The 16,294-nt window shown below is 49.2% G+C and overlaps 1 protein-coding gene across 1 annotated transcript in view; it reads right to left on the bottom strand.

The window, feature by feature from the left end:
- LOC140259542 (suppressor of tumorigenicity 14 protein-like) overlaps positions 1 to 16,294 on the bottom strand; it is a 52,442-nt gene that overhangs the window by 10,358 nt on the left and 25,790 nt on the right. The window contains exons 10-11 of the mRNA XM_072350975.1: positions 2,719 to 2,831; positions 1,752 to 1,885 (exon numbers count right to left, since the gene is read on the bottom strand). Of these exons, the coding sequence (XP_072207076.1) occupies positions 1,752 to 1,885; positions 2,719 to 2,831 (247 nt within the window). The remainder of the gene's footprint in view (positions 1 to 1,751; positions 1,886 to 2,718; positions 2,832 to 16,294) is intronic.

Here is a 16,294-nt window from a genome sequence, read left to right as displayed (position 1 = left end):
CAAGATAGCATATACAATTTCTCTTATATTTATGTTCTCACAGTGTTCAACCAAATCAAAACTAAAACCTGCATGCTTACTTTTAACCATTCTTCAGTACTTAGAAATAGTTTAGCTTGACTAGCTATTGTTTCATTTTTTAGAATCTTAACTTGTAAATACTTGCCCTACCGCTATCTAATTCATCATTACCATCCAAACAGCCTTTCCAGTAATCTGACAGACTACTTAAAGAAACGTACGTTGTATCTATGCATCTAAACTGTCAAGGACAAGCTAGAAAAATCACAGAGTCATGTAACGGGTTGGGTTGGAAGGGGACCTGTAGACTATCCAGTTTCACCACCATACCAGGGTTACATTCCAGCAGATTAGGTTGGTCAGGGCCCCATCCAACCTGGCCTTGATTCCTTCTGGGAATGGGACATCCACAGCTTCTGTAGGCAGTCTCATTCCTGATTTTAAAATCCCTTTAAGTATTGCAATTAGGTCATCCTGGAGCCTTTTCTTCTACAGACTGAACAAGCTCAACTCTCTCAACACCTTTCTTCATAAGAGAGGTGACTCTAAACCTCTGATCATCTTTGTGGCCCTCCCCTGGACCTACTCCAACAGCAGCACATCTTTCTTGTGTAATACTCCAGATAGGTCTCAGAAGGGCAGAGTAGAAGGGAGAAATCTCATTCCTTTCTTTGCTGTCCACCTCTTTCTTTTGATGCAGCCCAAGGCACTGTTTGCATTTTGGGCTGCAATCACACATCATTTCTCTTCTGATCAGGTCAACTTTAATTTTTGCTCCTCCAGCACTGGAGGCAAATTAGCAGCTAAACAAGGCTGAAGGACCAAACTAATTTGTCCCACATTGATTTAGTCAATTCCAATTTGGAGTAGTTTTCTTCTTTTTACTGCCTTGGAAGGAGGAAAAAACACTACTCAGACCAGTACTAGTAGCTCAAGACAGGAATTCCTCTATAAAAGTCTGAGAGGCAAGAAAAATAATCTATCTCAGATACATAAATACTTCTAAGTCACCAATTTAAAGAACTATGCTCACGCTCAGTCAAGCAAGCTGAGGATTTCAGGTTTCACAGTGTGATCTTTTGAAGTCATGGAGAGCTTCCACTCCCTAGAATTTCATTAGCAAAAGGAAGTCAGTCTGTTTAGAAACAAAAATAATATTTCTGGAAATATGTAAATAAGTGTTTCTGGAAGTAAGCAGAAATCAAGTACTTAGAATATACAGCAGAAACATTGTCTAGTCTAAGAAAAGTCAGAAACAAACATATCCATGTTCTAAAAAAAACCCTGTTTTGCCCTCTGGATGTCTCAAAAATATCCCTAATACTGATTCTGAAGCACGGAGATTGAGGAGTCAAGGAAGGGCTATAAGAAACCCAACCATCTTCATGGAACATGCCAGCAAGATGTCTTCATTAACTTTCAGTCAGAACTCACATTCTGAAGCTGGAAGTTGATTCGGAGCATGCAGAGTTGTGAACTTAAAGGTCATGGTTAACTCCTGTTGACAAAACAGTTGCACTTTTCACAACTCTGTCATGCAGTTTGCTTGTTGCATCTTGGCTACTGTAAGGTGTGTTGGCAAAAAGGCAAATAACTAGTTCATTTGTTCAGTAAAATGCACAATAACATTTTAAATATTCCTCTCAAAAATAAGCAAAAAGGCAAGTTGTTTCATATGTACATTGTCTGTCAAAAACGGTTTCTTTTGGCTCCTTTTAAAGTGCACTTACGGTCTGTGTGACTGAAGGCTCTGTATTCAATATAAAATCCTCTATGGGTGACTAGTTCATCGGAATGGAAGCTGATAGCAACAGAATAGCCATATTCTCTGTTTCTGCCACTTTCTGAAATATCTTTACAGTACCTGGCAAGGCAAATTTGAAAGGAGTTGACTTCTGACCAAACTGGCCATTACCACCTAGCTGCCTTTCCTATTATTGAAGAGTACAAATGCCAAAAAGCTTTAAAGCAATGCAAAAAAGATGTGAGCTATTCTTTGTTGCCATTTTGTTTGTGTGTGTGATAAGTTTTTCAGCCAAACAGAAGTATTAGAAAGTGTATTAACAAATACCTTCCATTCCACCCCACCATACTTTTCTGAGAGAGCAAGATAATCATTGTCAGAGTCTGCTTTATAAACATCAACCACTTTCTCAGCATGCTTAACTTCAGATTTCACATTTGATTCTGCAAACTCAACAGGCTGCGTATCTAGCAAGGAAATCATAAAACCAAACAACAGCTATTGCCATATCAATGCAATTCTTTCAAGAGACAAATCACTCTGAATACTTTTTAATTTTTTTTCCCTGAATAAACATTTTTATTTGCATTATTTGCTGAAAACAGTTACAACCATTAAAGAGTAACTGGCATAGGAAGTGAAATTTCTAATTATGCAAGCTCTTCACCCATGTTGAGATCATAGCCAGAAATACTCAGATCCACTGCAGCTGCATATAATCCTGCAGTTTTCATTGTTGCTCTCAAGAGAAATAATAAAGTGAGTATCAGTCACTGTAGAAAAAGTTGTATGCTTAAATTATCATGATGATGAATGTTTAGTAATAGAGAAGAAGTAAGCATTATTCAGCTGAAATTCAGTGGAAGCAAACCTGGTGAGACCTTTTTCCTTAGTATGATGTGTAAAACTGCAAAGTGCAAAATGACATGTCAGAAAATAGTACATTGACTTACCTAACTCCATCAATTTCTAACCAGTCTTTATCACATTTACTGGACCCTGGAGACTTCTCTTGAATTTGTATTGCAAGGATTTTTAGTGAGAGCTTGTAGGCAGGGGAGGGTGCCTAAAAACAAAAGGATAAGTGAAGTATCAACACGACCACAGAATCACAGAATTCAAAACCGGTTTGGACCAGTCGAAACCAGTTTGAACTGGTTACAATTGGTCAAAACTGGTTTGGACCGGTCGAAACTTTTGGACCAAGTAAGACCAGTTGGAACCGGTTTGGACCGGTCAAAACCGGTTTGAACCACATCAAACCGATCGAAACCGGTTTGGACCAGTCGAAACCGGTCCGGACCAGTCGAAACTGGTTTGAACCGGTCGAAATCGGTTTGGACCAGTCTAAGCCAGTTTGAACTGGTTACAACCGGTCGAAACTGCTTTGGACCAGTCGAAACCGGTTTGGACCAATTTAGACCAGTCGGAACCGGTTTGGGCCGGTCGAAACCAGTTTGGACCAGTCAAAACCACTTCAAAGCGGTCGAAACCGGTTTGGACCAGTCAAAACCGGTTCAAACCACTTTGAACCGCTCGAAACAGTTAGGACCGGTCGAAACCAGTTTGGACCAATTTAGATCAGTCGGAGCCGGTTGGAACCCATCGAAAACAGTTCAGACTGGTCGAAACTAGCTACAAATGGTAAAAATTAGTTTGGACAGGTCTAAACCGGTTTGAACTGGTCTAAACCGGTTTGTACAGGTCAAAACTGGCTTGGACTGGTTTGGACAGGATTGAACTGGACAAAACCAGTCTGGACCAGTCGAAACCGGTTCGAACCAATCGAAACCGGTTTGAACCGGTCAAAACCGGATTGGACCGTTCAAAACCTGTTTGGACCAGTTTAGACCAGTCGCAACTGGTTTGGACCGGTCAAAACCGGTTTGGACCAGTCAAAACCGATTTGAACCGGTTGAACTGGTCGAAATTGGTTTGGACCAGTCGAAACCAGTTTGAACTGGACCAGACCGGTCAGAACTGGTTTGAAATGGTTGAAACCGGTTCGGACCAGTCGAAACCGGTTTCAACCTGTTGAAACCGGTTCGGACCAGTCGAAACCGGTTTGAACCGGTTGAAACCGGTTCGGAGCAGTCAGAAACTGTTTAGACCGGTTTAGACCAGTCGGAACCGGTTTGAACCGGTTGAAACCGGTTCGGACCAGTCGAAACCGGTTTGAACCAGTCGAAACCGTTTTCACAGAATCACAGAATTGTAGGGGTTGGAAGAGACCTCTAGAGATCATCGAGTCCAACCCCCTGCCAAAGCAGGCTCCCTACAACACGTTGCACAGGTAGGCGTCCAGGCGGGTCTTGAATATCTCCAGAGAAGGAGACTCCACCACCTCCCTGGGCAGCCTGTCCCAGTGCTCCGTCACCCTCACCGTAAAGAAGTTCTTGCGCACATTCGTGCGGAACTTCCTATGCTGAAGTTTCAGCCCATTTCCCCTAGTCCTGTCCCCACGCACTACTGAAAACAGACCAGCCTCACCACTATGGCTCCCACACTTCAGGTATTTATAAACCTGGATCAAGTCCCCTCTCAGCCTTCTTTTCTCAAGGCTAAACAGACCCAGTTCCCTAAGTCTCTCCTCGTAGGGGAGATGCTCCAGGCCCTTCACCATCTTTGTGGCCCTCCGCTGGACTCTTTCCAAGAGATCCCTGTCTTTTTTGTACTGGGGAGCCCAGAACTGGACACAGTATTCCAGATGAGGCCTCACCAGGGCAGAGTAGAGGGGGAGGATCACCTCCCTCGACCTGCTGGCCACGCTCTTTTTAATGCACCCCAGTATGCCATTGGCCTTTTTGGCTACAAGGGCTCACTGCTGGCTCATGGCCAACCTGTCGTCCACCAGGACGCCCAGGTCCCTCTCAGCAGAGCTCCTCTCCAGCAGGTCTTCCCCCAGCCTGTACTGGTGTATGCAATTATTTCTACCTAGATGCAAGACTCTACACTTGCTTTTGTTAAACCTCATCTGGTTTCTTACTGCCCAGCACTCCAGCCTGTCCAGATCTCTCTGAATGGCAGCACAGCCTTCGGGTGTGTCAGCCAATCCTCCCAGCTTCGTGTCATCAGCAAACTTGCTGAGGGTGGTCACTATCCCCTCATCAAGGTCGTTGATGAAGATGTTGAACAAGACTGGACCCAGTACAGACCCCCTGGGGGACGCCGCTAGTCACAGGCCTCCAGCCGGACACTGCACCGCCAACGACAACCCTCTGCACTCTGCCAGTCAGCCAATTCTCGATCCACTTCACTGTCCACTCATCTATCCCATACTTCCTCAGCTTTGTTATAAGGATGTCATGGGGGATCGTATCAAAAGCCTTACTGAAATCAAAGTAGACTACATCTACCGCTCTCCCCCCGTCCACCCAGCTAGTGACATCTTCATAAAAGGCCACCAGGTTGGTCGAGCACGACCTCCCCTTGGTGAACCCATGCTGAGTACTCCTGATAACCTCCTTTACTCCCAGTTGCCTGGAGATGGCATCCAGCACAAGCTGCTCCATCACCTTCCCTGGGACAGAGGTGAGGCTGACTGGCCTATAATTACCCGGGTCATCCTTCTTGCCCTTTTTGAAGACCGGGGTGACATTGTCCATCCTCCAGTCTTCAGGCACCTCCCCAGTTCTCCAAGACCTCTGAAAAATTACAGAGAGCGGCTTAGCAATAACCTCTGCCAGCTCTCTCAGCACCCGTGGGTGCACCCCATCAGGTCCCATGGATTTATGGACATCAGTGTTTCCTAAGCACTCACGGACCACCTCCTCCCTGACTAAAGGGAAATCTCCCATTCCCCAGATTCTCTCATCAATCACCAGGGTCTGGGATTCCTGGGGGAGAGCCCTTTCACTAAGACAGAGGCAAAGAAGGCGTTCAGTATTTCCGCCTTCTCAGCATCCCCCGTTACCAGAACACCCCCCTCACTTAGTATGGGGCCCACATTCTCCCTAGCCTTCCTTTTGTTGTTAACGTACTTTAAAAAGCCTTTTTTATTATCCTTTATCTCCTTAGCTAGATTCAGCTCCAGGTGGGCTTTAGCCTTTCTGGTCGCATCTCTGCAGTCCCTGACTACATTCTTATATTGTTCCCAAGTGGCCAGACCCTTTTTCCACATACCGTGTACTTTCTTCTTTCTGCGGAGCTTGCACGTGAGTTCCTTACTCATCCACGCAGGTCTCCTGACACCTTTCCCCGACTTCTTAGTTACAGGGACCAGTCGAAACCGGTTTGAACCGGTCAGAACCGGTCGAAACTGGTTTGGACGAATTTAGACCAGTCGGAACCGGTTTGGACTGGTCAGAACCAGTCTGGACCAGTCAAAACCAGTTTGAACCGGTCGAAACAGGTTTGGACCAGACGAAATTGGTTTGGACTGGTCGAAACCGGTTTGAACCGGTTTGAACCGGTCGAAACTGGTTTGGACCAGTCGAAACCAGTTTGAACTGGTTACAACCGGTCGAAACTGGTTTGGACCAGTCGAAACTGGATTGGACCAATTTAGACCAGTTGGAACCGGTTTGGACTGGTCAGAACCAGTCTGGACCAGTCAAAACCAGTTTGAACCGGTCGAAACCGGTTTGGACCAGACGAAACCGGTTTGGACCAGACGAAATTGGTTTGGACTGGTCGAAACCGGTTTGAACCGGTTTGAACCGGTCAAAACTGGTTTGGACCAGTCGAAACCAGTTTGAACTGGTTACAACCGGTCGAAACTGGTTTGGACCGGTCGAAACTGGATTGGACCAATTTAGACCAGTCGGAACAGGTTTGGACCGGTCGGAACCGGTTTGAACTGGTCTAAATCGGTTTGTACCGGTCAAAACCGGCTTGGACTGGTTTGGACTGGTTTGAACTTGCAAAACCAGTCTGGACCAGTCGAAACCGGTGTGAACTAGTTCAAACCGGTCAAAACCGGTTCGGACCAATTGAAACCGGTTTGAACCGGTCAAAACCAGATTGGACCGGTCAAAACCTGTTTGGACCGGTTTAGACCAGTCGGAACCGGTTTGGACCAGTCAAAACCGGTTTGGACTGGTCGAACCGGTCGAAATTGTTTTGGACAAGTCGAAACCAGTTTGAACCGGATCAGACCGGTCGGAACTGGTTTGAACTGGTTGAAACCGGTTCGGACAAGTCGGAACCGGTTTGAACCAGTTGAAACCATTTCGGACCAGTCGAAACCGGTTTGAACCAGTCGAAACCGTTTTCACAGAATCACAGAATTGTAGGGGTTGGAAGGGACCTCTAGAGATCATCGAGTCCTACCCCCCTGCCAAAGCAGGCTCCCTACAACACGTTGCACAGGTAGGCGTCCAGGCGGGTCTTGAATATCTCCAGAGAAGGAGACTCCACCACCTCCCTGGGCAGCCTGTCCCAGTGCTCCGTCACCCTCACCGTAAAGAAGTTCTTGCGCACATTCGTGCGGAACTTCCTATGCTGAAGTTTCAGCCCATTTCCCCTAGTCCTGTCCCCACGCACTACTGAAAACAGACCAGCCTCGCCACTATGGCTCCCACACTTCAGGTATTTATAAACCTGGATCAAGTCCCCTCTCAGCCTTCTTTTCTCAAGGCTAAACAGACCCAGTTCCCTAAGTCTCTCCTCGTAGGGGAGATGCTCCAGGCCCTTCACCATCTTTGTGGCCCTCCGCTGGACTCTTTCCAAGAGATCCCTGTCTTTTTTGTACTGGGGAGCCCAGAACTGGACACAGTATTCCAGATAAGGCCTCACCAGGGCAGAGTAGAGGGAGAGGATCACCTCCCTCGACCTGCTGGCCACGCTCTTTTTAATGCACCCCAGTATGCCATTGGCCTTTTTGGCTACAAGGGCTCACTGCTGGCTCATGGCCAACCTGTCGTCCACCAGGACGCCCAGGTCCCTCTCAGCAGAGCTCCTCTCCAGCAGGTCTTCCCCCAGCCTGTGCTGGTGTATGCAATTATTTCTACCTAGATGCAAGACTCTACACTTGCTTTTGTTAAACCTCATCTGGTTTCTTACTGCCCAGCACTCCAGCCTGTCCAGATCTCTCTGAATGGCAGCACAGCCTTCGGGTGTGTCAGCCAATCCTCCCAGCTTCGTGTCATCAGCAAACTTGCTGAGGGTGGTCACTATCCCCTCATCAAGGTCGTTGATGAAGATGTTGAACAAGACTGGACCCAGTACAGACCCCCTGGGGGACGCCGCTAGTCACAGGCCTCCAGCCGGACACTGCACCGCCAACGACAACCCTCTGCACTCTGCCAGTCAGCCAATTCTCGATCCACTTCACTGTCCACTCATCTATCCCATACTTGCTCAGCTTTGTTATAAGGATGTCATGGGGGACCGTATCAAAAGCCTTACTGAAATCAAAGTAGGCTACATCTACCGCTCTCCCCCCGTCCACCCAGCTAGTGACATCTTCATAAAAGGCCACCAGGTTGGTCGAGCACGACCTCCCCTTGGTGAACCCATGCTGAGTACTCCTGATAACCTCCTTTACTCCCAGTTGCCTGGAGATGGCATCCAGCACAAGCTGCTCCATCACCTTCCCTGGGACAGAGGTGAGGCTGACTGGCCTATAATTACCCGGGTCATCCTTCTTGCCCTTTTTGAAGACCGGGGTGACATTGTCCATCCTCCAGTCTTCAGGCACCTCCCCAGTTCTCCAAGACCTCTGAAAAATTACAGAGAGCGGCTTAGCAATAACCTCTGCCAGCTCTCTCAGCACCCGTGGGTGCACCCCATCAGGTCCCATGGATTTATGGACATCAGTGTTTCCTAAGCACTCACGGACCACCTCCTCCCTGACTAAAGGGAAATCTCCCATTCCCCAGATTCTCTCATCAATCACCAGGGTCTGGGATTCCTGGGGGAGAGCCCTTTCACTAAGACAGAGGCAAAGAAGGCGTTCAGTATTTCCGCCTTCTCAGCATCCCCCGTTACCAGAACACCCCCCTCACTTAGTATGGGGCCCACATTCTCCCTAGCCTTCCTTTTGTTGTTAACGTACTTAAAAAAGCCTTTTTTATTATCCTTTATCTCCTTAGCTAGATTCAGCTCCAGGTGGGCTTTAGCCTTTCTGGTCGCATCTCTGCAGTCCCTGACTACATTCTTATATTGTTCCCAAGTGGCCAGACCCTTTTTCCACATACCGTGTACTTTCTTCTTTCTGCGGAGCTTGCATGTGAGTTCCTTACTCATCCACGCAGGTCTCCTGACACCTTTTCCCGACTTCTTAGTTACAGGGACCAGTCGAAACCAGTTTGAACTGGTTACAACCGGTCGAAACTGGTTTGGACCAGTCCAAACTGGATTGGACCAATTTAGACCAGTTGGAACCGGTTTGGACTGGTCAGAACCAGTCTGGACCAGTCAAAACCAGTTTGAACCGGTCGAAACCGGTTTGGACCAGACGAAATTGGTTTGGACTGGTCGAAACCGATTTGAACCGGTTTGAACCGGTCGAAACCTGTTTGGACCAGTCGAAACCAGTTTGAACTGGTTACAACCGGTCGAAACTGGTTTGGACCAGTCGAAACTGGATTGGACCAATTTAGACCAGTTGGAACCGGTTTGGACTGGTCAGAACCAGTCTGGACCAGTCAAAACCAGTTTGAACCGGTCGAAACCGGTTTGGACCAGACGAAACCGGTTTGGACCAGACGAAATTGGTTTGGACTGGTCGAAACCGGTTTGAACCGGTTTGAACCAGTCAAAACTGGTTTGGACCAGTCGAAACCAGTTTGAACTGGTTACAACCGGTCGAAACTGGTTTGGACCGGTCGAAACTGGATTGGACCAATTTAGACCAGTCGGAACAGGTTTGGACCGGTCGGAACCGGTTTGAACTGGTCTAAATCGGTTTGTACCGGTCAAAACCAGCTTGGACTGGTTTGAACTGGACAAAACCAGTCTGGACCAGTCGAAACCGGTGTGAACTAGTTCAAACCGGTCGAAACCGGTTCGGACCAATTGAAACCGGTTTGAACCGGTCAAAACCAGATTGGACCGGTCAAAACCTGTTTGGACCGGTTTAGACCAGTCGGAACTGGTTTGGACCAGTCAAAACCGGTTTGGACCGGTCGAACCGGTCGAAATTGTTTTGGACAAGTCGAAACCAGTTTGAACCGGATCAGACCGGTCGGAACTGGTTTGAACTGGTTGAAACCGGTTCGGACCAGTCGGAACCGGCTTGAACCAGTTGAAACCATTTCGGACCAGTCGAAACCGGTTTGAACCAGTCGAAACCGTTTTCACAGAATCACAGAATTGTAGGGGTTGGAAGGGACCTCTAGAGACCATCGAGTCCAACCCCCCTGCCAAAGCAGGCTCCCTACAACACGTTGCACAGGTAGGCGTCCAGGCGGGTCTTGAATATCTCCAGAGAAGGAGACTCCACCACCTCCCTGGGCAGCCTGTCCCAGTGCTCCGTCACCCTCACCGTAAAGAAGTTCTTGCGCACATTCGTGCAGAACTTCCTATGCTGAAGTTTCAGCCCATTTCCCCTAGTCCTGTCCCCACGCACTACTGAAAACAGACCAGCCTCGCCACTATGGCTCCCACACTTCAGGTATTTATAAACCTGGATCAAGTCCCCTCTCAGCCTTCTTTTCTCAAGGCTAAACAGACCCAGTTCCCTAAGTCTCTCCTCGTAGGGGAGATGCTCCAGGCCCTTCACCATCTTTGTGGCCCTCCGCTGGACTCTTTCCAAGAGATCCCTGTCTTTTTTGTACTGGGGAGCCCAGAACTGGACACAGTATTCCAGATAAGGCCTCACCAGGGCAGAGTAGAGGGAGAGGATCACCTCCCTCGACCTGCTGGCCACGCTCTTTTTAATGCACCCCAGTATGCCATTGGCCTTTTTGGCTACAAGGGCTCACTGCTGGCTCATGGCCAACCTGTCGTCCACCAGGACGCCCAGGTCCCTCTCAGCAGAGCTCCTCTCCAGCAGGTCTTCCCCCAGCCTGTACTGGTGTATGCAATTATTTCTACCTAGATGCAAGACTCTACACTTGCTTTTGTTAAACCTCATCTGGTTTCTTACTGCCCAGCACTCCAGCCTGTCCAGATCTCTCTGAATGGCAGCACAGCCTTCGGGTGTGTCAGCCAATCCTCCCAGCTTCGTGTCATCAGCAAACTTGCTGAAGGTGGTCACTATCCCCTCATCAAGGTCGTTGATGAAGATGTTGAACAAAACTGGACCCAGTACAGACCCCCTGGGGGACGCCGCTAGTCACAGGCCTCCAGCCGGACACTGCACCGCCAACGACAACCCTCTGCACTCTGCCAGTCAGCCAATTCTCGATCCACTTCACTGTCCACTCATCTATCCCATACTTGCTCAGCTTTGTTATAAGGATGTCATGGGGGACCGTATCAAAAGCCTTACTGAAATCAAAGTAGACTACATCTACCGCTCTCCCCCCGTCCACCCAGCTAGTGACATCTTCATAAAAGGCCACCAGGTTGGTCGAGCACGACCTCCCCTTGGTGAACCCATGCTGAGTACTCCTGATAACCTCCTTTACTCCCAGTTGCCTGGAGATGGCATCCAGCACAAGCTGCTCCATCACCTTCCCTGGGACAGAGGTGAGGCTGACTGGCCTATAATTACCCGGGTCATCCTTCTTGCCCTTTTTGAAGACCGGGGTGACATTGTCCATCCTCCAGTCTTCAGGCACCTCCCCAGTTCTCCAAGACCTCTGAAAAATTACAGAGAGCGGCTTAGCAATAACCTCTGCCAGCTCTCTCAGCACCCGTGGGTGCACCCCATCAGGTCCCATGGATTTATGGACATCAGTGTTTCCTAAGCACTCACGGACCACCTCCTCCCTGACTAAAGGGAAATCTCCCATTCCCCAGATTCTCTCATCAATCACCAGGGTCTGGGATTCCTGGGGGAGAGCCCTTTCACTAAGACAGAGGCAAAGAAGGCGTTCAGTATTTCCGCCTTCTCAGCATCCCCCGTTACCAGAACACCCCCCTCACTTAGTATGGGGCCCACATTCTCCCTAGCCTTCCTTTTGTTGTTAACGTACTTTAAAAAGCCTTTTTTATTATCCTTTATCTCCTTAGCTAGATTCAGCTCCAGGTGGGCTTTAGCCTTTCTGGTCGCATCTCTGCAGTCCCTGACTACATTCTTATATTGTTCCCAAGTGGCCAGACCCTTTTTCCACATACCGTGTACTTTCTTCTTTCTGCGGAGCTTGCACGTGAGTTCCTTACTCATCCACGCAGGTCTCCTGACACCTTTCCCCGACTTCTTAGTTACAGGGACCAGTCGAAACCAGTTTGAACTGGTTACAACCGGTCGAAACTGGTTTGGACCAGTCCAAACTGGATTGGACCAATTTAGACCAGTTGGAACCGGTTTGGACTGGTCAGAACCAGTCTGGACCAGTCAAAACCAGTTTGAACCGGTCGAAACCGGTTTGGACCAGACGAAATTGGTTTGGACTGGTCGAAACCGATTTGAACCGGTTTGAACCGGTCGAAACCTGTTTGGACCAGTCGAAACCAGTTTGAACTGGTTACAACCGGTCGAAACTGGTTTGGACCAGTCGAAACTGGATTGGACCAATTTAGACCAGTTGGAACCGGTTTGGACTGGTCAGAACCAGTCTGGACCAGTCAAAACCAGTTTGAACCGGTCGAAACCGGTTTGGACCAGACGAAACCGGTTTGGACCAGACGAAATTGGTTTGGACTGGTCGAAACCGGTTTGAACCGGTTTGAACCAGTCAAAACTGGTTTGGACCAGTCGAAACCAGTTTGAACTGGTTACAACCGGTCGAAACTGGTTTGGACCGGTCGAAACTGGATTGGACCAATTTAGACCAGTCGGAACAGGTTTGGACCGGTCGGAACCGGTTTGAACTGGTCTAAATCGGTTTGTACCGGTCAAAACCAGCTTGGACTGGTTTGAACTGGACAAAACCAGTCTGGACCAGTCGAAACCGGTGTGAACTAGTTCAAACCGGTCGAAACCGGTTCGGACCAATTGAAACCGGTTTGAACCGGTCAAAACCAGATTGGACCGGTCAAAACCTGTTTGGACCGGTTTAGACCAGTCGGAACTGGTTTGGACCAGTCAAAACCGGTTTGGACCGGTCGAACCGGTCGAAATTGTTTTGGACAAGTCGAAACCAGTTTGAACCGGATCAGACCGGTCGGAACTGGTTTGAACTGGTTGAAACCGGTTCGGACCAGTCGGAACCGGCTTGAACCAGTTGAAACCATTTCGGACCAGTCGAAACCGGTTTGAACCAGTCGAAACCGTTTTCACAGAATCACAGAATTGTAGGGGTTGGAAGGGACCTCTAGAGACCATCGAGTCCAACCCCCCTGCCAAAGCAGGCTCCCTACAACACGTTGCACAGGTAGGCGTCCAGGCGGGTCTTGAATATCTCCAGAGAAGGAGACTCCACCACCTCCCTGGGCAGCCTGTCCCAGTGCTCCGTCACCCTCACCGTAAAGAAGTTCTTGCGCACATTCGTGCAGAACTTCCTATGCTGAAGTTTCAGCCCATTTCCCCTAGTCCTGTCCCCACGCACTACTGAAAACAGACCAGCCTCGCCACTATGGCTCCCACACTTCAGGTATTTATAAACCTGGATCAAGTCCCCTCTCAGCCTTCTTTTCTCAAGGCTAAACAGACCCAGTTCCCTAAGTCTCTCCTCGTAGGGGAGATGCTCCAGGCCCTTCACCATCTTTGTGGCCCTCCGCTGGACTCTTTCCAAGAGATCCCTGTCTTTTTTGTACTGGGGAGCCCAGAACTGGACACAGTATTCCAGATAAGGCCTCACCAGGGCAGAGTAGAGGGAGAGGATCACCTCCCTCGACCTGCTGGCCACGCTCTTTTTAATGCACCCCAGTATGCCATTGGCCTTTTTGGCTACAAGGGCTCACTGCTGGCTCATGGCCAACCTGTCGTCCACCAGGACGCCCAGGTCCCTCTCAGCAGAGCTCCTCTCCAGCAGGTCTTCCCCCAGCCTGTACTGGTGTATGCAATTATTTCTACCTAGATGCAAGACTCTACACTTGCTTTTGTTAAACCTCATCTGGTTTCTTACTGCCCAGCACTCCAGCCTGTCCAGATCTCTCTGAATGGCAGCACAGCCTTCGGGTGTGTCAGCCAATCCTCCCAGCTTCGTGTCATCAGCAAACTTGCTGAAGGTGGTCACTATCCCCTCATCAAGGTCGTTGATGAAGATGTTGAACAAAACTGGACCCAGTACAGACCCCCTGGGGGACGCCGCTAGTCACAGGCCTCCAGCCGGACACTGCACCGCCAACGACAACCCTCTGCACTCTGCCAGTCAGCCAATTCTCGATCCACTTCACTGTCCACTCATCTATCCCATACTTGCTCAGCTTTGTTATAAGGATGTCATGGGGGACCGTATCAAAAGCCTTACTGAAATCAAAGTAGACTACATCTACCGCTCTCCCCCCGTCCACCCAGCTAGTGACATCTTCATAAAAGGCCACCAGGTTGGTCGAGCACGACCTCCCCTTGGTGAACCCATGCTGAGTACTCCTGATAACCTCCTTTACTCCCAGTTGCCTGGAGATGGCATCCAGCACAAGCTGCTCCATCACCTTCCCTGGGACAGAGGTGAGGCTGACTGGCCTATAATTACCCGGGTCATCCTTCTTGCCCTTTTTGAAGACCGGGGTGACATTGTCCATCCTCCAGTCTTCAGGCACCTCCCCAGTTCTCCAAGACCTCTGAAAAATTACAGAGAGCGGCTTAGCAATAACCTCTGCCAGCTCTCTCAGCACCCGTGGGTGCACCCCATCAGGTCCCATGGATTTATGGACATCAGTGTTTCCTAAGCACTCACGGACCACCTCCTCCCTGACTAAAGGGAAATCTCCCATTCCCCAGATTCTCTCATCAATCACCAGGGTCTGGGATTCCTGGGGGAGAGCCCTTTCACTAAGACAGAGGCAAAGAAGGCGTTCAGTATTTCCGCCTTCTCAGCATCCCCCGTTACCAGAACACCCCCCTCACTTAGTATGGGGCCCACATTCTCCCTAGCCTTCCTTTTGTTGTTAACGTACTTTAAAAAGCCTTTTTTATTATCCTTTATCTCCTTAGCTAGATTCAGCTCCAGGTGGGCTTTAGCCTTTCTGGTCGCATCTCTGCAGTCCCTGACTACATTCTTATATTGTTCCCAAGTGGCCAGACCCTTTTTCCACATACCGTGTACTTTCTTCTTTCTGCGGAGCTTGCACGTGAGTTCCTTACTCATCCACGCAGGTCTCCTGACACCTTTCCCCGACTTCTTAGTTACAGGGACCAGTCGAAACCGGTTTGAACCGGTCAGAACCGGTCGAAACTGGTTTGGACCAATTTAGACCAGTCGGAACCGGTTTGGACTGGTCAGAACCAGTCTGGACCAGTCAAAACCAGTTTGAACCGGTCGAAACCGGTTTGGACCAGACGAAATTGGTTTGGACTGGTCGAAACCGGTTTGAACCGGTTTGAACCGGTCGAAACTGGTTTGGACCAGTCGAAACCAGTTTGAACTGGTTACAACCGGTCGAAACTGGTTTGGACCAGTCGAAACTGGATTGGACCAATTTAGACCAGTTGGAACCGGTTTGGACTGGTCAGAACCAGTCTGGACCAGTCAAAACCAGTTTGAACCGGTCGAAACCGGTTTGGACCAGACGAAACCGGTTTGGACCAGACGAAATTGGTTTGGACTGGTCGAAACCGGTTTGAACCGGTTTGAACCAGTCAAAACTGGTTTGGACCAGTCGAAACCAGTTTGAACTGGTTACAACCGGTCGAAACTGGTTTGGACCGGTCGAAACTGGATTGGACCAATTTAGACCAGTCGGAACAGGTTTGGACCGGTCGGAACCGGTTTGAACTGGTCTAAATCGGTTTGTACCGGTCAAAACCGGCTTGGACTGGTTTGAACTGGACAAAACCAGTCTGGACCAGTCGAAACCGGTGTGAACTAGTTCAAACCGGTCGAAACCGGTTCGGACCAATTGAAACCGGTTTGAACCGGTCAAAACCAGATTGGACCGGTCAAAACCTGTTTGGACCGGTTTAGACCAGTCGGAACCGGTTTGGACCAGTCAAAACCGGTTTGGACCAGTCGAACCGGTCGAAATTGTTTTGGACAAGTCGAAACCAGTTTGAACCGGATCAGACCGGTCGGAACTGGTTTGAACTGGTTGAAACCGGTTCGGACAAGTCGGAACCGGTTTGAACCAGTTGAAACCGTTTCGGACCAGTCGAAACCGGTTTGAACCAGTCGAAACCGTTTTCACAGAATCACAGAATTGTAGGGGTTGGAAGGGACCTCTAGAGATCATCGAGTCCTACCCCCCTGCCAAAGCAGGCTCCCTACAACACGTTGCACAGGTAGGCGTCCAGGCGGGTCTTGAATATCTCCAGAGAAGGAGACTCCACCACCTCCCTGGGCAGCCTGTCCCAGTGCTCCGTCACCCTCACCGTAAAGAAGTTCTTGCGCACATTCGTGCAGAACTTCCTATGCTGAAGTTTCAGCCCATTTCCCC

The sequence above is a fragment of the Excalfactoria chinensis genome, chromosome 1 (genome assembly GCF_039878825.1).
Source record: "Excalfactoria chinensis isolate bCotChi1 chromosome 1, bCotChi1.hap2, whole genome shotgun sequence".
Taxonomy (NCBI): Eukaryota; Metazoa; Chordata; class Aves; order Galliformes; family Phasianidae; genus Excalfactoria; species Excalfactoria chinensis.
The sequence above is the reverse complement of the archived record's forward strand: the minus strand, read 5'-3'. Positions and strand labels throughout refer to the sequence as shown.